Below are 21,955 nucleotides of genomic sequence, written 5' to 3'. Positions count from 1 at the left end.
CTCATTGATGACTGCTACCCATGGTAGAAGTAGATTCCCGACTGAGTGTGAGATTCTTGCGTGCAATGCGTTTCGTCTGAACAAGGCCGCACACATTGCACAGAAGCCCAGAGCCGACAGAACTTGCTCGCCAGCGAGGTGTTTCCGTTACGCCGCATAACTCGCAGCGTTTTGTTGAGGATATATCATGGTCGTTGACCTGTTTCTTGCTGTCAGGTCTCACTCAACTATACAAGAAAAGAAATAAAACACACGGTTTGCAGCACAGTTTTGTTGCGACGGCTGGACCGGGAGGTCGTGTCAGATCGTGACGACACCCTGGTAGAATCGGTGTGTAAGCTACGCTTCTTGGGGATAGCGCCTGGGACTATTGTTGATGACGTTGGTGCCTCTGCTACTTCGGTGAGAGTCTGTAGTTGTGTGAATTGGTGGTCATGGAGTTGCCGTTCACGTATTGACGTTTCGTAATCCTGAAGGACCTTGTATTATTAAAATTAAAATAAAACAAAAATCTGCACTTGAAAGAAAAGGAGCGCATACGGTTTTGAGCTCTTTTGTGTCAAAGGTACCGGAGGGAGGATGGCCACTTGGCGGCAAAAAGAAGTTGCTGGTGCCAGGCATTTTTAGAAGAGTGAGTGTTTAAGACAGAACAGACTGGTGAGTCTAGACGCAATCGTGGATAGTTGATGAAAGAAGTGAGATTGCGATGTTAGAATGGAATATAGAAGATGGGATTCTCGGGATAATAGCATAGAGGATTTGGTCTCTGCAAAAAAGTGCCGATGCCCAATTCTTGATATGGTGGCTCGAATCGATCGATTCATGGTCGATTTACGCGAGAGTCCAGGATCAGGACCAATTAAAAGTGGCGGTGCTCCTCCGTTGGAGGGAAGAGAGAAAATAGGGTGATCGATACTCAGACAGAAGCGAACAGGAACTCGGTTCTGTCTTAACTACCCCAGGCTAAGTTTAAACAAAATACCAAGTTATTGGAGAAAGATACGATGGGATGCAGGTCATCTACTCCCCCATGGGTCTGCGATCTGTACAAGAGGCTGAGTTTGTGTCCTTGGCGCTAGAATCTTGCTCTGCCCCTGTAGAAACTAACTAAACCTTTGTTTCCTTACGACACGCTAAAATCCCTCGTCAAGCAGTTGTGGCTGCGGCTGAACAGGTGGAGGGATTTCTGTTATTAATGGTCACCATGAAGTAAAGAGAATTCCGGGTAAATGATACCTTGATCAATACTTTACAAAGTTGATGGCTCTGAGATTACCCGCTCAGAGTGAGTTACAGATACGAATACCTTGAAAGACAAGCACCGTTGCTCAGGAAGCAGGCGAGACCATAACCGCGACGGGCAGCTACTACGCGATTAATTAATTGCTGTATTAATTCGATATCGCAACCCTCTATATACTCTAAACCCAGTGCGATAGACCAAAAAAAAAAGACCAAACTCCGGCTTATATACATTAAATAAACAGCGACATCGGCAACAATTAATAGATAGTCACGACCAAGCGCTGTCGGTGGTCGACATGGTATCCCCGCGACTGGACTGAGCAAGATGCTTGCGCATGGTTAATTTCTTGGAGTGCAACAGTCCGCAAACATTGCAGAACAGACGACTTCCAAGCCCAGCCTCTTGCCAGCGCGGTGTATCAGTCGTGCCACATAGGTAGCAGCGCTTCGACTTGCGAGACACCGAGCTTCCTCCTACAGAAGAGGCAGTGTTGTGTCGCGATAGTCGCTTGGGTCGACGGTGCGGTCTCTTGAATGTGGGAGCATCCGACGAAGGGTACTCATAAGGTGTGGATCGTAGCGCGTCGCCTAGCGCCTGGGTGATGTTGTCCGCAAAAGTGATGGTTGTCTCATCAATTGGCGACGGGTTGTTGAGGAATTGGTCTATGTGGTAAGACTGTTCGAGCTGTTGTAACATGTGCGCATCTTGCAAGAGCTTTGTCTGCTAAAGGTTACAAGATGTTTTTGTGTGGGACGGGCCTGTCAAGTGGTAGTGGTCCGTACCGTCTGGATCTTTTTCGCATCAAGGGTACTGGTAGCCCCGATGGCGGGCGGTAAGAAGAAGTTTCTGGACACAGCCGGGACCTCATCAGCTGGGGGCATCATTGAAGCGACTGTATATATGTATGCCACTCAGTAACGAGTGACAACGACAAAGAAGAGGTTACGATATCCATTCGACAAAGAGAATTGGGCAGAGAAAAGAAGGGATCGCGGTGAGATTAAGAATATTCAGCTTAGCCCTGAGTTTCATTCCCGATCCTCAGAACCTGGAGCTCTTGGACAGATCGACGCTTGACGTCAGGATCGAACGAACAAGCCCACACGTGGACCAATCATGCTGTCTAGCGATGACTTTAAAAGGGATAGTCTCCTTAAGCTCCCAGGGTCCAGTATCCGAGGGAATGAGACGGAACCAATAATAGATTCTCCCGGTCATCTTTTTCCTATTCGAAACCACGGAGCTCTCTTTTTTGAGGTATCAAGTGCACGCGGGAAGTCAGCAGTGACAACAAAAATCAGGTCATGTCCCAGACACTCGGGTCACTTGGGGGGTTGTGTCGGTCAGCTTCAGCTTTGTCTGCAGTAGAGGACTCGGAAGCGGTAAAGAGTTGCGGTCATGGCTAGCTATTCAGATGCAGGAACGAAACATTCCCAAATAAATTACTTATTTTTTTTTGTTTTTAAAGATTCGGTGGCTTCAGGGTCCAGATCGTTCTGGGGTCATATCGTAGATCTTTGCATCAAGGGTCCAAGGTTAAGTGGCAAGAGTGGAAAATAAAGTAACAAAAATAGGAGCCGATGATGGATTCCTGGTAACTTTATACACATCGGAAGTTTCTTTGACTAGGTTGATGGTATGGCCAAGACGGTGATCTGGTCCGTGGTGGGGATGCATCTCTACTAACTTTGGTGGTGTTCTATTTCCACGATGATGTCCTGCGTGATCTAACGCAGTAAGTACCTCACGTCAAACGGTTCTTGACAAAAGGAGATTCCCTGAAGCTATAAAAACAAATACAACCTGGTTATGCCAAGGAATGAAACCAGAGTCGGAGTCGGACATGGAGCGGATTTATCAACGAAATTGATGGACACGGCTCCATCCAAATGGGGCATCTTTCGGCATGTTCCGAAACGGGAAGCACCCTCCGCACACCCTCAATCTTCCAGGGGATGATAGGTGACAGAGATGTTGTCGAATATCTACAGGGTAGTTATAAGCAAAAAACGAATCTACGGATAACAAGAGATCTTGACTAAGACATGGAGGAACCGTAGACTGTCAGGTAAAAGAACGAGTTCTATTTGAATCAAATATATATATATATATCTCGAAAGGAATGAAGAAAATAGAAAGCAAAACGCTATTCTGTAACCAAGAACTAAGTAACCCATACTCTATCAATCTTCACTAGGAAGCCATATCAAAGAAAGAGCTAGACTAGCTAGACCCTTTCTCCATCACGATAACCTTTTAGAAGCCACCGTTGGGGTTGGGGTTGGGAATAACACTTCCACCCTGCTGAACAGGAGGAATGACAGAAACACCAGTCAAAGCAGCAAGCTCCTTGTGTCGGCGCAGGCTAAAGTCCTGGTTGTCAAAGTTCTGGTTGATGACACCCACCATACCCATCTGACAGTGGCTGCCCTTCTGCTGAGCACAGTAGTACCAGATAGGCTTGCTGTCCTCCACGACAATCTGGAAAACATCGGGGGCCTGGCCAGCGGTCGTGGCAAAGTTGAAGCCGGCGAAGAAACCAGTGCCATCAGCGAGAGGCTCGCAGGGCTCGCCGAAGCTGGACTGGGCGACGGTGTGGTTGGCGGGGAGGAAGTGCCACTCGACTACGTCGCCGACTTCAGCGACGACGTTGTCGGGGTCGAAGCGAAGACCACCGAGACCGGCGTTGACAGAGTGAGTTACTCCTGTGAGGGTGACGGTCTTGTCGGGGATGGAGCGGACGGTCTTTGAGGCGGGTGCTGCTGAGACGGCAGCAGCGAGGAGGAGAGAAACGGAGAAGATCTTGGAGAACATTTTGAGGCTGCTGTATTGTGATTTAAAGAGAAGATGGATGTAAGTTGTTGTTGTATTGAATAACGAGTTATAGAGTTGTTTGTTTGTTTGTTTGTGTTGTAGTGAAGTGATGATGATATTGCCAACTGAAGCAAACATATCATTACCTTATATACAAAATTAACTCTCTATCAAATCTACTGCCTAATATTAACTTTGGTATCTGTATCTCTAATCACCATGCCACCGCCTCACCTCAGCTGGGAATAGTAACAAAACCACGCATCGCGACTCAGCCCGACCAAGATTCCCGGATGTCTTTCCTCCCGAGACCTGTCAAACTCAGCACGGCTTTTGAAAAGATGTTTCCAATTGGCCATGAACTGGGCTTAGACGAGTTATGCTGACATTGTTCTCGGCATTGACAAATGTCAGCGGGTTTATACGCTAGCCCCCAGATCCTGGCTGCGCCACAACGTGTTGTTGGAAAGACGGTAAGTGATTGAAACATTATTTTTATCTACGTTGCAAAGCTCTTATTGGATATTCGATGTTTGTTTCACTCTGACAGGCTGCTTATTTGGTGTTCTATAATGGAAGTTTAATATGGCTGTATTACATGGCGTTGGAAACCTCCCCGCAGGAGATGTGTTGTACTGAAACTTGAACTTGATGCTTCACTAGACTTGTCCGGTCTGGATATTATTTTTAGCATTATTTGATCGGATGAAAAACGGACAGGGAGATTAAAATGAAGTCGGGGACCAACACTAAGGCTCGGACTAGCTTACTTATCAAGATGATTTCTTAACCTCGGGGCGAATTGTCTCACTCAGCGGCGTCCTTGACCTTTCCAAACTAATACCATTCTGACGTTAAAAAAAATTCCATGTAATTCTTTGATAGCAAGTTCCGGAATCCGAGCAGAACTCGGTTTGGTCTTTCGAAAGTGCAGTAGTTAAATGACGCTCAAGTTACAATGACAAATTAAGTCAGCCCCAGTGTTGTCTTTTAGCCCCCATATCATCAGCATCGGGTAGCACAGCAGCCGGGGAAGAACAATGATAACCAAGTGGCTTGTTCTTGTTGTTCATAGCGTACAGTCTGTGGCTGCATACTGACTGAAGTCCTTCTCAGCACTGTACATCCTTACAACGTCGGACCTTGGCACGTTGTCAGCATGCGAGATCGACGTGACAATGAACCTAAAGGATCCTGCGCCTAGTGTTTTATCACCGATCCAAGTTGTAGATATTGTTCCGTGGTTCAAATGGACAAGTCGGATCGCTCAGCATATCTTGAACCCACGATAGCTCGGAGTGGTTGCGGTATTTATAGCCCATGACTGTAGGGATGATCCTGGAAGAATCTGCATTTTATAACAGCAAAGCAAATCCCGCCTCCACGGAGCATCTGAACTCTACCAAGACTTCCGTGGTAATAAAAATAGCATAGCACATCACGCAAGTGCAAGGTAAGAGAATGTTGCCTTTCTAGTGCGAGATGTCGAAAACCCAGGACTCTACTCGAGGAGATAGTTGGGCCGAGGCATAAGATGTTGTCTCCTCCTCGTCGACATCATTGTCGTCAGAGTCAGACATGTCGAACCACTCATATTTCCATATGTCTTGTTCACCCTGTCCGTAGCCATCCACGCGCAAACAGCCAAATATGTTTCGCGTTGCATTCTCTGAGATAGCCTCCCGATCTCGGTCCAGTCCTTCATAGGATATCTGTAGTAAATCCCTGTGTGAGTGGTTGTACAGGTGGTTTGCTAGGAATGGTTTGGCTGTCCCCTGTTTGCAACGGGAGAAATTCAACATGGCCGTCCTCACATTCCCATTCGATGCCTTCATACTGCAGCCAGTGGTCTTGGCATTGCTGATGAAGTCGGACCTCCAAATCGACATCACTAACCGTGGTCTTACCGAATGGCGTCCATTGGCACAGAGGAAGTCGAGTGTGGCGCTCAGATTGGGAAAGGAACAGGAGTCGACACTCGTCTGCACGCAAGATCAACCCATCTGTTACAAGAGGGTCGGAAACACGCTGTTGGATGAATGACTGTATCGTTCTGGACCACGAGGCAGAGGGAAGATCGATAGGTATTTGTCCAAAATAAACCTCTCGAAGGAGTTCATTCTGTATGTTGAGTATGATGCAACCGAGCCATAAAAAGGCCACCCGCGGTGAACGCTCCATGCATAAACGTCCAACAAGGTATGAGTTGTCACCGGCCACATGCTTGATTGCTGCCAAAGTTCCTTGTAGCCACGGTGTGACAGCGTTGCACTCAATGTTAGGCTCATAGAAGATGCTCAAAAGAAGAGGACGTATGCCTCTAGTATTGCAGCTCAGAGTCAGAAGCTTATCTATGTAACAGCTTCTGTGAATCCAATCGTCTTGTAGGCCCTCGCATACAGAGCCCAGTGCGGAATGCGGCACGCCCATCTTACTACTGGGTGTTGGTAATCGCAAAGAATTTAGCGTACCCATGGAAGGTAGTAGAAGAACAGCGGCTAGCGCAGCGTGACTCTGATCCGAGACTACATGTCGTGCGCAAAATCGGTTAAGATAATGGATTGCGTCTGAGAAAGTTGCGGCAGAATGTCGATTAGTTGCAGGATCTGTGCTATGCAGTAGCAGGAACTCAAAATCTTTCTGTACGTCGATTGACCAAGGCGCTAGAAACGTTTGCTGCTCATATTCCAGGTTTGCTTGCCAACCCTGGCCAGGAGCAAGAATTGCGGCTCACCACCGAGCTTCCTCCGGACTCACGTGGCCGAGTTGAACGCTGATGAAGTTTTCGTTGCCTTGACTTACAGTCGCGTTTTGTTGAGATATTGCTTGACTGTCGGTGTAGGCAAGAGAGCAAGTTCCAGGCATGATTTCTGTCCAGCGTGAGGAAAGGATATATGCCCAAGCGAGCATAAGAACAGATATATAGTCTTGATCTCGTATGAAGCACGGAAATACTGTGTTTCGGTCCTCGGTTGGTTCAGACATCGACAACGACACCGGTTTCTTTGCAGCAACTTTGATGCGCACTGGCTGCCTAAATGGTGGCATTGCGTGAGCGCACTTCGTTCGATGAGAACTCCAGATACATCCACCAGTAGCGAAAGCTCCCATCTGATCAATCTTGAGCTTGAGATGGCGAGTCAAGACAGGGTGTTGGTGGCAGATTTCCTGAGTAACTTGGGACAGTGGAGGGAGCATAGATTTCTCCTCGATGTTGGCATCAAGTTGAGTCCAGGTCTTGAAGCCTATTTCGTATATAGAACGAAACGTTTCGGCGCTTATTCGAACTGCATCATCCATAGTGAGAAGCAATGGGCTAAAAACGAAGATGAAATGTAGTGGAATGGAAACACCGATCCTTTCTTTGTGCAAGAGTGAAGTAGCCAAGTGCACCCTCAAGTTTGATGTGTGGACACTGATCTAGTGTGTCTAATTATAGATGTCGAAAATATTGGGTCACATAGGAGCTTGGATATGCATGGAAAAGCCTTGAGTGTTACAAGTATTCGCACTTTGAACGGACAAGTGCCGGAGAAGCAAAAACAATTATGCTTGTACTGTTGGCCCCCAATCATCTAAGTCAAAGGGCATTGTCCAATGCTGTTTGATCATCGCCAAACATCATCAGTACTCAAGATAAAAAAATGTATGGATGAGCCCTAATAAATGTACGTAATCACTGGGCAAGGTTGATCTGTAGGTAGTGATATAGCGACGGACTTCTCTTAATCGGCTTTAGTAAATCGGGAATCGGACATAGCTCGAAACCCTGTAAAAGAGACCAGCTTTCCAGGTATTCTCTCTTTCGCAATAAAATTGAGACTCATACCGTTTTGGTCACCTTCTTCTTTAACTTCCTATACCGTATTTGGCAATACTAACAGCACCATGGGACGCCTCGATAAGCCTGTGTCGACCCGTCCGACAGCGCGGAGAAAAGGTAAACAGCCCTGCAATCAGGCTCATCCAGCATGGATAACATACATCGACTGCATTAAATGTGGCTGAACTCATTGCTAAATTAAATTATAGATCCTGCCTGCGGTACATGCCGTAAGAAATGTCGGAAATGTGATCGCAAACGGCCCATCTGTGATAGATGTCGTATCAAAGGACTTCCATGCGAGGGTTACCCTCCGAGATTTCAATTTCAGGATGCTTTGACGGTATTCTCCAGAAAAACGGAAGAACAGGATAAGATTCAGGATACTATCGAAGTCCGAACAGCGACGTCAGATGAGTCGTCACAGAAGTCTTCGACCGAACCACTTGATGAGAACTTGTCCATCTTTGATCCTCAACAGCCACTTTTTGATACCTCAGACTTTGTACTCCTGTCACCGATTTCTAATTTGACGTCCATTGAATCACCCCTTGAGTTGTCAATTGCGCAAATTGATTATGTTCCGACAGCGGTTAGCGATATCGACCTCGAGAGCGACATTATTGCGAACCAACACATCATCTACTATTGTAAGATTCCCCTACGGATATTGAACAGTATTTACTAAAGCTTGAATCAGTCGATCAGATACTGAGTGAACATCTGGCCATCCATGTCACCGGCTTGAACAACCCGTTTAGGGAGCATATTCTCCCACTTGCGTATAAGCATCAGGGCATTCTTTACGCTTTGCTGGGACTCACACTATGCCACATGCACAACACTGGGAACAGCGATAGTCAAGATTTGATCACAGCGTCTCTCGGATATAGATTGTCTGCAATAAGATCAGTTGCGTCCCTGTTGATCAAAGAAGAAACTCTTGGTCTTTCACACAGCGAAGAAGAATATCTCCTGGCAATGGTTCTATTGCTGGTACTGCATGATGTAAGCACTCCTGTGCTTCTAGTATGCCATACGTGCTAACATTGACCTAAGATCTGCGAATCTGGTGTCTCAACACATGGCGCTCATCTTACCGGGGTGTCGTTCCTCTGCAGAAGAATGGCCTGTGTGGACATCTCAACACGATCCAAGGCAGGAATCTTTCTCATATCGGCACTGTCCTGGTAAGGCCTTCAAGAGCCCTTTCACCGACCTGACTAACACTTACAGGCTTGACATGCTACGAGGCTTCAGTGGTGCCGAAAAGCTTTCCTACCCAGAAGACGTACGAGAATGCGTGCGTGGCCATGGAAGTCTAAGTCTTCACACCTTGGTCGGCTGTCCCCCAGTCATCTTCTCCAAGATCGGCCAAGTTCTAGAAGGCGGTAAATCGTATCGCGCGGGCGATCTTCCACTTGAGAAATTTGAGAAGTTGCTTGATAGCGCTGAAAAGTTCCTGAGAGGCTGGGATCCTGAGCAGGCCGTTTATCCTACTGCTCATCAAGAATGGCGACAGCTGGCGGAGGCGTATCGCCATGCGTGTCTACTTCGCATACTGCGTTTTCCTGACCCTTTTGCGGTTTCATGCGACGACCCCCGAATCAAGGCATCTGTCACAGCAATTCTCGATATCTGTGCCACGATGCCTTCCAACAGTGTCTTCTACAAACGTCTCCTCTTTCCGCTCTTCTTAGCTGGGGCTGATAACTGTTCTCCACATCAAATGCATTATATCAGTCTATGCATCGACAACATTAAAAGTTCTACAGGCTTTCAGCACCTAGCAATGACAGAAGTTCTGGCCAAAGTCTGGGAGGCGCGGCGGACGAATCCTCATGGCTGGTCCAATGTTCCTTGGATGGAATACGTAAGTCCGACTACCTTTTTATGGAGAGATCTTACTAAATCCGATTATCTGTAGACTTGCTGTGAGCTTTTACAATCGCAGCATGCTTACCTCTTCTTTTAACGAGCCGACGTCCCACATTATCGGACTCGGAGTCGGAGATGTTGACTCTGGAGAGTTACCCCATTCGGTTTGGTCTCGGACGCAGTAGTGAGGCTTGGTATTGAGGAGACTCTGATAAAAGAGATGACGATTCTCATATTATTCTATTGACTATTTAAACAATCTTCAATTACTACATATCTCACCAATCGCTTCATCTCAAGTGAATAATCAACAATGGCGGCCCAAGAGAAGAACTTGGTCGAGTTAGAGAAGGCTTCGAAGCTGGCCAATGTTCCCCACTGTGAACAATACGAGAGGATGATCTCGGGCATGCTGTAAGTAACACGAACCCTTGATGTCATAGTGTTGTACTTACAGAGTTGCTTTAGTTACGACTCACTCATCCCAAAACTTACCAACGCTCGTCTTGCTGCTCGAAAAGCTATGAATGAGTACAACACATGGTTCCCCACAGGCGACGACTTCAACATTGAGACCATCACGAAAAGACGAGCCGAGATGCTCAAGTCGTTTCTCGGTCATGTAGCGGACGACGAAGTTTTTATCGAGCCTCCATTCAGAGTCGACTACGGACCCAACATGTCTGTCGGCAAGAGATTTTACGCCAACTTTAATCTGACAGTCTTGGACTCTGCTATCCTAACAATCGGCGACAGAGTCATGATTGGACCTAATGTTATGATTTCAACCGCAACTCACGAGACCGAGGTTAGCAGTCGAAGAGCCAATATCGAATATGCTTATCCGATTACGATTGGCGATGATTGCTGGATTGGAGGCGGTGTTACCATCTTGCCAGGTGTCACAATTGGAAATGGATGTACTATTGGGGCAGGTTCTATTGTTACTAGGGATGTTCCTGCGTGGAGTGTTGCTGTCGGATCACCTGCGAGGGTTGTTAGAAAAGTTCAAGAACTGGGCGACTTTGAGGAAGATGTCAAGCAAAACGGGACCACTAGCGCATAGATGAGAACCAACTTAGACCGATGACTTAAAAAGAGATTCAGGATAAAATACCAATATACTTTATCTATACGCTCATTATCCTGTGACATTCTCAGCTGCGTCGTAATACTTGTTGCAATTAAATGGTTCTTCGCTGTAACGGATTTCGCTCGTGCCTCTTTAGCCTTGCGCTGACAGGTAGGTTCCATGCCACAGTTGGAAAATCCACTTGTGTCTTTTATTTATTTTATGTCATGTTTGGGATATGGATGACTGCTGCTTCTTATGTCACGCAATTGGACTTGGGGTGTGATTGTATGACGAAAGAAAAAGCAACGTTCATCTGTGACAATCTCATACTGATGATACATACTTGCGTTCGTTGGTATGGCAATAGTTACAAGAATAGTAGAATCCTAATCTCCATGCAAACCCTGCTCAATGGAAGCCATTGAATCCAGCTCTATGTCATGTTCTCGCGTGGATCCCATCTTTTTCTGATAGTTGCGTATTCTTTGTTCCAGCGCTTCTTTAACATATATTGGCAATTTCGGCAGGGCCCTATCATCTCAGGCAAACTGTAAGGCCCAGTTCTTACAAAGAATGACCTTGTAATAGCCAGCCCACTTACATGCTGCCAGTCAGAAACTTCCCTGTTACCATTCACATCAGCATCTTGATGCCCGTTGAATCTGGCTCGGGGCAAGACAAAAAGGGAATCAGCTTACCTGAACATGGTCGCAAAAGGATACGCTTCACCGCAGTTGCCCCAGCCTGTATTGCCAACTGGTTTTGGGTCCACAAGCTTACCGGCTTTGTTGTGTTTCTTTGCATCAAATGCACCGGCCTCTCGGAGCATGTCCACGCGTTCACTCCGGAGCCTCCAACGCCAGTCCAGATCAACACCAGCTACATCTCTATCAAAATCGCAGCCTCCAAACGAGGTTCCTAGACAGAATTCAAATTTGAAGCCACCCTCGGTTCTTGCAGTCTTAGGAGCGAGCCATGTGCACTGATAGACAGTCGGCCACGGCCCAGGACGCTCTGTAGCAGTCTCGTTGGGTTCCACATCATCAGCGTGACCACCCAGCTTTGAGCACCACTTGGCGTACATGGCAGTCAAGGGAACAAAGAAGTTGGCCTTGGTCGCAGTTGGCTGAATGATACCGACGACCATGAGAAACACGCCAAGGATATCGTATAAGTTGCGAAACTTGAGGCCTACCCACGCCTCTTCCTTTGCGTTAAAGGCTCTTTTCCGGCCGCGTCGGAGGACACGTGAGAAGTGATGGGCCGGACCTAAGTTGCCCACTGTGCCTAGGTAAAGTTTTCCTGCTAACCTGGACTTCTGTGTGAGCAAGGTTGGGTTATATAGCTGGCAGAGCCGACTTGTGAAGGAGAAACTTGACGTACATAAGATCAAAAATGTACTCAGCCATCTTGTTGATCATGGTGATCTGCCCGCTATCAAGTTTCACCTCTGAGAGCACTGGATCACTTGGACCTGGAGGATCTTTGACTGGCGGATCTGTTGGCTTAGTTGTGCCATCATCTTTGGAAACCTTTGGCGGAAGTTGTTTGTTTGCTCTGTCAACGACGGATTTGATCCATTCAACGATCTAGTTGGTCCTTATAATCAGCTACGTGGAATAGTCGATCGAAGTAACTTGATCAAGGTGACATAGGGTTGACTCCAAAAATATGACCTGTGCTCAAACTGACCTTCGTGGAATCCCAACTCAATGCTTCAATAGGGTTGAGGGGATCTCCGCCGACACTGAGGCCCATCACCAAGAAAACAGGCTTGGCTGGGTCTTTTTTTCTGTCCATAGCTTCAGGTCCTGGTAGAGAAATGATATTTTGTGCAGTTTTAGATATGAATTGAAACTTATAAAAGTGTTATGTTGATGAATATATTTTGTTGATTGACCCTCGTGGCGCAGTCTGGGGCTGAAATGGGCCTTGGAAGATAAGCACAAGAAATCATATGGTGGGCACTGTAGCAAGAATGGGTATAAATACACCATGTCAGACCGCTGTCAGCCAAAGTCGCGGCACCGACTACATTAGCACTTCACTGTACAACCATACCACGCGCACAGTCAAAATCTAGGTATCCATACATTTGTCGAACTTGAGACCTCACGTCTTCAACTTTGGCCATCTTCATTTCCGCAATGGCATCTGTAAGAACTCTTCAGCCTGTCCATCCCACACTGGATTACTCCCGTTCCTAACAACTTCATCTCATTCCAGACCATCAACGCACCGGACGGGTGGACAACTGAGCCTGACGAGATGGACCTCGACTACTACTGGGCCGACGGCGTGCGAGGGAAACAAGCAGCTGCGTATCGAGGCTTGGATAACCCCACGCCTCTTATGCGCTTGAGCCTGAGCGATGGAGGGGATCAATTTCTCTTCACTTCAGGTGGCAAGTTTTACTTGTGGAACATGACGTCGGACGATGTTTCAATCATCATCTCGCCAACAAGTCAGGAGGATATTGTCAAGGCTCTTGGCGCCATGCTCACCGACGCTGGCTCCGATAATCTCAAGATGGAGTTTGTAGATTCGAAGGAGTAGACCAGAGAGTCAGCTAAAGCGGGGGTTGCAGAGTTCGTTCTAGTCTACTGCACCACTTGGTTGAGGGAAATCTCCTCAACGCCACAACTGGGAGCGAATGCCAGACCCCGATGTGATAGGGCAATGGAAAGCAGGGGTATGAAGTTGCTCAATGAATTCAATGATTGGATGATAATGTTCCCTGAATATGTGCATGCTCATATGATGTTCATCTGCCATGTTGTGACCACCAATGATCATACCTTCGTCTTGTCCGGATCTTTAGAGGGCTGGCTGAATAACTGGCAGCCAGCATATCATTTCCAAGACTGGATTGTCTAGACCTTCCTACCTTGCATCAAGCGCCGTGCTCAGCTTCGTGTTATTGAAATGAGGTGCGAGAAAAGAATGTGATCAAGGGAAACAAAGTGCATATTCAACACGCCCCAAAACTGCAAAAAGCCAAGAGCTGATAAAAGTGACAGATCCCTACAGGGTAAAAGAAGGTATTCCGCTAGCTGGAGGTGGTGATGGGTGCAGTTGTCTCATTTCCCCGCACGACACCACAGGTTGTACTCTACCTCTACTCCCAGACCCTTTCGGATGATAACTGCAGGCTGTGGCTGCAGCGGCCCGCCGGAGCTAGTCCGAACTAACGGACGGGAAGTTTGACGCATGCACTGACGTTACAACGTTCTGTGAACGACCTTTCTCTAACCTAATGCCATGTTTTGATGTCGGCGCCAAGGATATTCATACATCCCATGCATATCTACCTTGGTACCGTAGAAACTGATGGAATTCGTTGGCAACTGGGATATCAAATCTCATGTCAATGTAGGCCTTCTATTGTGTTTGATGGCTACTGAGTAGTTTGAGTAGTAAAATGGACAAATAGAAAGCTGCTTTGCGGTGGCTTGACTGCACAAGCTCAAGCGAATTTAATCAGTTTCCACCGTATATAGTCACATATTCCACAGGTCTCCTCTTTTGAAACCCTGTTATAAGACATATTCCTGCAAGTTTTCAGCTCGCCACAGAATCTGACGGTATCTTGTTTCTCAGTCAACAATCCCCCACATCTCGATTGTCTCTTCAGTTAATCTGGACCCGTGGGGCATGATAATAGCTTCCCCGTCAATGAAATTAGGCAATGATTTCCTTTTCAGCAAGCCACGTTTGCGTGAAATGTGACTGGTGCGATTTTGACATTGGATAGCTTGCTTGGATAGCTGTACTCAATCCATTTGTGATGAATCGTCCAAGGCGTTGATATATCAATTTAGGTGTTTATAAAACATTTCTGTACCTATACCCATCACTGTACCAAGCCTGCATGGATGACAACAACCAGAAAGGATACACACCCATTTAGGTGCTTGTCTCTACTCGCGTTACGCGGGATGGTGAGTGAAGTAAGGGATATGCATTACGGCCCAACAGTCGGCTGATAATCTAGCCATACTTCTCGACATGCGTAAGAAGATGATGATCGAGATGTTGGACGAAGAGCGGGGTTTCTGGAGAGAATGGATTTTGACAGATGACGGATACCTCTGGGTCCCCCTGTTTTCAACAAGTATGGTAAGTTGTCACAAGAACATGGCGAGGAGCTGGCTTCTGAGTCCTATAGGGGTCATGTTGGGTGACTCAATACTGGCCTCTGGGATTCTTCAGACAGATGTGTAGTCCCGACGGCAACGGGGCTGGATCATGAGGAAAGCAGTTTTCTTGTGAAAAGTATTCCCACTACTTGACGCTTAGACTTAAGATATCGTTGAAAAGATATTTACGTGAGTGATCCTGGTTTCATGAGCATAGACCATGATGGCTGTCTGGCCAAAGGTTCTTAGATTCGTAACGTCTTGTAAATTGAAAAAGACTTCACAGTCATGCATGGAGAATGGATCATCTCACTTCAATTTGGCAGCTAATCTGAATAAAACACCGAAATATCCAACGCTTGAGTCCTGGGGGGATTTGATTCCGTCCTTGGGTGATACTGTGCCTTGACCCCGTCCTTGTAGTGCAATTGCTTAAACGGCGCCGCATCCAGTGGCTGCACACTCTTCGGCTGCAAAACCCTTGGAGTTTTGCCATCCCAGCGATTGATATCCGCCAAGGCCAATAAGAAACTGATATTGTCAACTTTATCAATTGGGATAAAGCCGTCTTTCGCTCTGGGGAGTAAACGAAGCTGCAAGGCTGGCTTCTCATCCTTCGTCACAAGAGACACGAGGACGTTGAAGCGGAGATTGCGGAGTATGGTAGCTCCGGGACCGGTGTATTGCGACATGAGGTAGTAATCAGATGTCTGGAGAGCAGTGTCAGCGGAAACAGGTTGACCAAACGGGATGGTCAGGTTAAGTTCCATGAGCTTCCATGCGTCTCCATTGTCGTTGTCCTTGGCTCGTATGGAGAAGATGAGATCTTGGGCTAGTTGTACACTGGGATCTTGAGGGATCTCAATCACGTTGGATCTGACGCCACGGGTGTAGATGCTGATGTCGAAGGAGGGCATCCCTCCGGGGTCTTCACCCTGGGGCCTTCCCAGAGCTCGTCGAGCACGGCTTGACGTGGTAGCAGTAACTGTAGTACTGGTAGCAAAGGTCGACATTAAAGTCGGCTGTGCTGCCCCTCCGCTGGAAGAGGATGGAGTGTCCGTTTCTGGTGTGTCTTCATCGCCATTGTCTTCGGAAGATGGTTCACTCGCTGCTATGATCTCGGGGATTTGCGGTACATGCGGACCATGACAAGAGGAAGCTGTGATGGGAGGTATGTAGTCTGGCGGATGGGAGAAGCGGTCATCATCAGTGTCGCTCTCTGTATGTGAACCTTCATCATCGTCCGTGCTGATCTCATTCTCCGCCGCAGCACTTGTGTCACTACCCGGTGATGCGAGAAGCCTTTGCACAACAGGGGGTTTGAGGATCTTCAGTGTTCGTGGGCTGCTGCTAGCCACTAACAGAGGGGTGCTGCTCGCACTGAGTGCCATGGGGCTGGTACTTGAGATACTAACATCACCTGGCGGCCCAGGCGGAAGTAATGATGCTAGTCTCGCGCCGGCAGAGCTGTCACCTTTAAAATTAACCGTAAGACTGTAGTTGGGGTCACTGAGCTGCATGGCAAAAAGGGCCGAAGAGGTCGCATCATCCTGGAAATAGCGACGTCCATCCGGAGTCAGCTCACCCCCAGAAGGACCGTTCGGGTCCTCCGGATCCTTTGGCCAAGGACCTTGCAATGCTGTGAGTTGCTTGGCAGCGTACTGAGGAATACGCATCGTCCGCAGATCATTACGACCGACTTCAGAGCCCCATGTGAATAAGTTGTCCTTGGAACTGTCTTTCTCAAGGGGCTTATTCTCAATGGTTGGCGGGAGAGTGCGGTGTCTATCTTTATCTGGTACCTGACCGGCCGCTGGTGTGGTGTATTGACGTCGAATGTTGATAGTAAGGTGCTTATCATCCAGGCTATCACCAACGGCAAACCGCTGCTGGTGTGGCGGCTGAGTGAAAACTAGGCCAGTAAAGATCTCTGAGCTAGGGGCGCGGTCTAGCAGCCCAAACATGACGCCGTCGGCAATGATGGTGTGACGTAGCAATGGAGCGCGGTCCTTGTATCCAGGAGGTAGCTGCTCTGGTGGCGGCAGTGTGGTGACCCTGAGATCGGGGTACATGGAGACAAGATCTGACCGGAGGAAGAAACCATACGTTGGTATCTGCGGAGTAAAGTCGGTATGCTCTGGAGTGCTTGAGATGTATTTATTGAACGCCTCCTTGATGGCAACGCGGTCTCGATCGTCGCCGCGGTGGTTACCAAGACTGAGGGCACCGTCTAGTAGAGCTTCAACCCAGTTGGGATCAATGTAGAAGAAACGCAAGCTCTCTTCGGGTAGATGCGAAGGGTCTGTGATGAGATAGTGCGAAGGAACACCGTCGAGAAACATCTTGCCGAGCAGCCATGTCATAACAATCATCCAGTCTGTTGAGGCGGGAACGTTGGTTTCATCGTATACACCACCGTCGGTGCTTCCAGAGAGTCTCCCAGCAGCCTTCTCTGCTGCTTCGGGGTATCGGGATTGGATGCGCTTGGAAAAGAAAGACAAGTCGGGGATCTCACGTCGAGGGAGACGGCGCCTATGCCATCGCCTCTTGATGCCGCCTGGTCCAAATTGGGTGGCATCAACTGTCTCAGAAGCACTATCTGCGTTGCTTCCGCCATCTTCAACCCCTTCACCATCATCGTCAGCAGGATTTGGCGATAATGATGATGCTATATGCTGCGGCGTCGCGCCCAGGTTTTGGATATCGGCCAGTCCCTGAACCAAACTTGGCAGGTCGAACAAAAGATCTTGCTTGCTCCTGTAGGCCGTAGGGTTGATGGCTCGAACAGCTTCAATCTCGGCTTCCTTCATTGCTGGTTTGTGGATGGCCGTCCTCAGCCTACCCAGCGCGGTGATGAAACCTTCATCGCCAAGGGCCAGTACACGACCCAATTGCCAGGCTGAAGAGTAGGTGATGTCCATGATTCCCAGGATCGGATCCATGATTTGCAAATCCTGGCCAGAATTCGAACAGCGATCCCAGATCGGAGCTGTCTTGCCCACCAAGGTTGGCGTGAATGGGCCTCTGAAGAAGGCTACCGTGTCTTCTCCTGTCTGGAGTCGATGCTTGACAATCGAGTACCCATCGTTCATTCGTGCGCCAACACGTAATTGTTCTTTGGATCTTGTCTTGTTCGGATCCGTCTCTTCGGGCGGCAGAAGTGGCTTCAAGATGGTTTCCGGAGGACGAAGCACATCCAGCGTCTTGCCTAAGCTGGTGAAGGAGTCGTAGACATTGACCATGCCAGGTGGATTCACGGTGTAGTTCCAGCTATATAAAGAACACATAGCCACGTAATCGATTGTTGATTCGAAGGACGGTAGCATTGTTTCCACGCCCTCAATTGACAAAAGATGTACTGACACAGTGGCTGGTGTCGTAATGTTGACCGGTCCAGCACGATTCCCAATCACTAGGGAAAAGACGACTGAGTCCTCGACCCCAGCTAACGCCATTCCTGACGCATTGACGTGCCGTACATGGGCGAGGAGGCCATAGGGAACCGTGTTGATCACCGGAGGGTCCTGGCGGGCACCCTTATCGTCAAAATCGCAGAACAAATTGAGATACATCTCTTTCTTCAAGAAGATGAAGTCGCCTCGTGTCTTATCGACAGGGCCTGATACAGTTTCCTTCGTGATTGGTGTCGCAGTCTTGGTATTCAGAAGATCTGCAATACTCATACTGACGGTCATGGTGTTTGACTGCTGCACAGGATGAATTAGACCAGTGCTGGTGGTGGTGCCTGGGAAAATGCTCTCATCGCCATTCAAGTGTTTTGCAGGGAGAGCAAGCTCTTCCTGGGTGAACGAACAGAGAATCAACCAGGGTACCTTGGTACGTGGGCGACCGCCAGCCTTTTCATCAGCACCTTCGCTTTTGGGACTTCCAATCCTCTCCCAAGGCAAGTGAGGGTCGGTAAGAACGACATGAGGTAGGATTCGAGCATCATCCCGATATCCCTGAGGCGGGTAAATTGAGTGTATAGCATCTTCCGGAAGGGAGAACTGCGGAGCATCTACAAAAAACGTCTTGCTCGATTCCAACTTGAGGGGCGTATCTCTAGGCTTGTGGCCATCGATAGTCTGTGTTACTCGGATGCTATGCTCCTTGCCAGCTTTGAGGCCTGGAGTCCAGTATGAAAATATCTGCTCCTGCCCAGGCTTGAGTTTGACGTTGAGCTTGTCGTCATCAGTCAAGTCGCCTGTGTCTGGTGCAGCAGCTGCAACAGCAATTGCGTCGCTTTCCACATCCTCAGATGCTGTTGTTGCCACTATTGACTGAACTGTAGCAATGGCGTTCGCTGGGACTTCTTCGAATGACAGAGGGACTGACTGAGTCAACTGTGCCGCTGTGATGATACGTCGGGTATTGCGAATCGTTAGGTGTCGAGGAGAATTGACAGCCGTGCTTCGGCCTGGACCGCCACCAGGATACAGTACCATGGCTGTTGTTGATAGTTGATCTCGATATCAGGATGGCTCATATCACTGACCACCAATATAGTGGTCAAAACGAGAGTGGTCGAGAGTGAAGATTCGAACTTTGATTGAAAAAGTCATACAAACGACATGGACTGTGATGCTCAACCTTGGGCATTGTCCAGCTTCTCTGCACACACTATTGATGGGAGCTTGGAAAGGAGACCCGGTACGGAGGTGGGACAACCACAAAGCATTCTCTCGAGCTCCACCGAGCAATTCCTGTCAGATGCCCGGTCGTTCCAGCTGCAAAGACTCACTGGTCCTCCTTCCAGCTCCTACATGCCAGTCTCAGTTCAGTATCGATACGAGGATGCGTACAGCCTGATGCATAAAGTGTGGTGTGTAGCAATGGTGGCTATTGGAATTCAATGTCGCAGACAGATTCAACAAGTCACAAATATACATGCATTGTGATTCAGCCCAATTGGAATATGACCCCTCAGGGGTTAAGTCGATCATGGCGGCACAAGGTAGGATTGGGCGTGGTTATAGGATGCGGGGTAAAGACGGGAGCTCTTCAGCCCCTGCTTGTGCATAACATCACTAGACTAAAACACTTTCGATCAGAATCACCTCAACCGACTTCAGCGGCGGCAAACGAGGTGACTCTACATGCTTGTCCCTGTGGCTGGCTGAATATGCTGAGGATGGATGATCCTGTGTGATTGCGTAGTTTGAAGCGAGCCTAGACCGTTGTCTTGTCGATATCACAATTGCCAAGAGGTAACAACCCTGAGTTGAGTGAAAATATGTATTGTTTTCTCAATTTGGTTGTCGCCGCGACAAGGTACAGGTCTCACATTCAGCTGCGGCGAGATGGTCGTCATATTCCGTTTTTGAAAGCGCTAGCAGGTGATATACGGTGACTTGTGACATATCTCGCCGAACAGGACAGGAAGGTCTGAGAAACTGAAGGAAATCGAGGACTTGGCCGACGCCAGTCATGATTCTAGTGATCTCTTCGACATCGAGAGCTTCAGTCGCAAGAAGAGTCCAAATGCGAGTGGGAACTTGGAAGGATATTCTCAAGTAAATGCATATGCTAGCAACAATGGGTTAATTAGTATCTAATAGTGTCAGTACGGCTGTCTTCAACGAAATATAAAGGGACGACATTCACCAAGGTGATTCCAGTTATCTCAATCCCATCAACACAGTCTACCTCAACAGCCTTTGACATACATACTACTCTCTGCATCTTTCTTCAAACTTGATTCAATTCCGCAAACATGGCTCCCATCTCTGTTCTCCTCAACAGCAACGTCACAGACGACAAAGGCCTCCAAGTCTTCTACGTTACCAGCCAGGATAACCTGGGTGTTGCCCTCAGAAACTCTGCTGCCAAAGGCGTTGACTCGCAGGACTTTTACGAGGCAGCTGCCGATGCGCATGTCGGTCTCATCCCCGTCAAGTCCGAGATTGGCAGTGCCGTCATGAACGGTCTCAATCTCGTCGTGGCCATCACCAAGCACAAGCTGAAGGATGAATGCGAGAAGCCCACTCTTAACGATGTCTCCATCGTGAGCCCTGTCTACCAGGTTCTCGATACCACTGGTATCACCAACACCACCGCTGCCATCGTCTCCAACGAGGACAACAGCAACGCATGGGTCTACTACTTGAAGTAAGTCAGTTGTATTTCAGACTTGCTTTGTCTGAAACTATAGAGTTACCATTTTACTTACATCGATACAATTATACAGGGGCTCTGATCCTAAGGAGATCCAAATCTGCGAATATGAGTTGACCACCGGCAACATCGGTCCCATTTCGAACCTTAACATTGATCCTGACTGTTCGCTCGGGGCTTTCTATGATACAAACGGCAACGGGAGATCCATCATCTACCAGGATAAGGATCAGGGCCACATCAAGGAATACCAAATAGAGTCCGGTCAGAGTAAGTAACACTGCAAATCTTCAAAACAAACCTCTCTCTAACAAAAGCCTCAACAGCCATCGACATTGGCGACTCTGCCGGTGCCAAACTAAACACTAGTCTCGCTGTCGCCTACTTTGAGGGCTACGCCTACCTTTACTACACTGATCAGTTCATGAACCTGTACCGCATCATCAAGGATAAGAACGCTAGCAAGTGGGGCGAGCACAAGAAGATCACCCCTGGAGCCAACCCTGACCCGTCCAGCCAGCTTACAGCTATTGGCGCCAATGGAACCATTCACTTGTTCTACCAGGCTCAGGGCAACAAGAAGATCACTCACTTCCGCGAGAAGGCTGTTGGACAGTAGGTTTAGCAGTGGTGTTTCCTCTAGCGTTATCTGCTGTGGCTATTGGTTAAGTTACTGAAGAGTAGTCGTATACTGGAGTCATTTGGTAGATATTTAATCAATCAAAGACAATTCAGCTTGAATTCAATTTGTTCCATGTGCTATGATGTTTCTACCGACGATTATGAAAGCAATGAATGTCCGTTGTGCTAATTATGGTACCTTTTGTTTGTTCATTTGTCAAAATCCTACCCTGTAATGATTTTAG

At 48.0% G+C, this 21,955-nt stretch overlaps 9 protein-coding genes across 9 annotated transcripts; 4 read left to right on the top strand and 5 right to left on the bottom strand.

Annotated features, from left to right (window-relative positions):
- Positions 1 to 1,375: 1,375 nt before the first annotated feature.
- FGSG_07830 (uncharacterized protein) lies at positions 1,376 to 2,176 on the bottom strand. The gene is made up of 2 exons (XM_011329353.1): positions 2,029 to 2,176; positions 1,376 to 1,966 (listed from the first exon to the last, which is right to left on the bottom strand). Exons 1-2 carry the CDS (start codon positions 2,125 to 2,127, stop codon positions 1,514 to 1,516), a joined length of 552 nt encoding a protein of 183 aa, XP_011327655.1. The 5' UTR covers positions 2,128 to 2,176; the 3' UTR covers positions 1,376 to 1,513.
- Positions 2,177 to 3,502: 1,326 nt separating this feature from the next.
- Positions 3,503 to 4,060, bottom strand: FGSG_07829 (uncharacterized protein; the record flags this gene model as incomplete). The annotated part of the gene is made up of 1 exon (XM_011329352.1): positions 3,503 to 4,060. One exon carries the CDS (start codon positions 4,058 to 4,060, stop codon positions 3,503 to 3,505), a length of 558 nt encoding a protein of 185 aa, XP_011327654.1.
- Positions 4,061 to 5,532: 1,472 nt separating this feature from the next.
- Positions 5,533 to 7,360, bottom strand: FGSG_07828 (uncharacterized protein; the record flags this gene model as incomplete). The annotated part of the gene is made up of 5 exons (XM_011329351.1): positions 5,533 to 5,813; positions 5,875 to 6,378; positions 6,532 to 6,666; positions 6,818 to 6,833; positions 6,863 to 7,360. The coding sequence occupies 5 exons, from the start codon at positions 7,358 to 7,360 to the stop codon at positions 5,533 to 5,535; spliced, it is 1,434 nt and encodes a 477-aa protein (XP_011327653.1).
- A 588-nt stretch (positions 7,361 to 7,948) lies between these two features.
- FGSG_07827 (uncharacterized protein) lies at positions 7,949 to 9,810 on the top strand (the record flags this gene model as incomplete). Its single annotated transcript, XM_011329350.1, has 4 exons — positions 7,949 to 8,000; positions 8,093 to 8,533; positions 8,843 to 8,891; positions 9,120 to 9,810. The coding sequence occupies 4 exons, from the start codon at positions 7,949 to 7,951 to the stop codon at positions 9,808 to 9,810; spliced, it is 1,233 nt and encodes a 410-aa protein (XP_011327652.1).
- Positions 9,811 to 10,074: 264 nt separating this feature from the next.
- FGSG_07826 (nodulation protein L) lies at positions 10,075 to 10,827 on the top strand (the record flags this gene model as incomplete). The annotated part of the gene is made up of 2 exons (XM_011329349.1): positions 10,075 to 10,175; positions 10,230 to 10,827. 2 exons carry the CDS (start codon positions 10,075 to 10,077, stop codon positions 10,825 to 10,827), a joined length of 699 nt encoding a protein of 232 aa, XP_011327651.1.
- Positions 10,828 to 11,337: 510 nt separating this feature from the next.
- On the bottom strand, positions 11,338 to 11,983 carry FGSG_07825 (uncharacterized protein; the record flags this gene model as incomplete). The annotated part of the gene is made up of 3 exons (XM_011329348.1): positions 11,338 to 11,367; positions 11,438 to 11,459; positions 11,535 to 11,983. The coding sequence occupies 3 exons, from the start codon at positions 11,981 to 11,983 to the stop codon at positions 11,338 to 11,340; spliced, it is 501 nt and encodes a 166-aa protein (XP_011327650.1).
- Positions 11,984 to 12,862: 879 nt separating this feature from the next.
- On the top strand, positions 12,863 to 13,565 carry FGSG_07824 (uncharacterized protein). Its single transcript, XM_011329347.1, has 2 exons — positions 12,863 to 12,992; positions 13,063 to 13,565. The coding sequence occupies exons 1-2, from the start codon at positions 12,984 to 12,986 to the stop codon at positions 13,390 to 13,392; spliced, it is 339 nt and encodes a 112-aa protein (XP_011327649.1). The 5' UTR covers positions 12,863 to 12,983; the 3' UTR covers positions 13,393 to 13,565.
- Positions 13,566 to 15,287: 1,722 nt separating this feature from the next.
- Positions 15,288 to 19,420, bottom strand: FGSG_07823 (uncharacterized protein; the record flags this gene model as incomplete). Its single annotated transcript, XM_011329346.1, has 1 exon — positions 15,288 to 19,420. One exon carries the CDS (start codon positions 19,418 to 19,420, stop codon positions 15,302 to 15,304), a length of 4,119 nt encoding a protein of 1,372 aa, XP_011327648.1. The 3' UTR covers positions 15,288 to 15,301.
- Positions 19,421 to 20,600: 1,180 nt separating this feature from the next.
- Positions 20,601 to 21,830, top strand: FGSG_07822 (uncharacterized protein). Its single transcript, XM_011329345.1, has 3 exons — positions 20,601 to 21,083; positions 21,163 to 21,359; positions 21,416 to 21,830. Exons 1-3 carry the CDS (start codon positions 20,689 to 20,691, stop codon positions 21,706 to 21,708), a joined length of 885 nt encoding a protein of 294 aa, XP_011327647.1. The 5' UTR covers positions 20,601 to 20,688; the 3' UTR covers positions 21,709 to 21,830.
- Positions 21,831 to 21,955: the final 125 nt, after the last annotated feature.

Source organism: Fusarium graminearum, chromosome 4 (assembly GCF_000240135.3).
Source record: "Fusarium graminearum PH-1 chromosome 4, whole genome shotgun sequence".
Classification (NCBI taxonomy): Eukaryota; Fungi; Ascomycota; class Sordariomycetes; order Hypocreales; family Nectriaceae; genus Fusarium; species Fusarium graminearum.
Note: the sequence above shows the minus strand (reverse complement) of the source record. Positions and strands in the feature narration are given on the sequence as shown.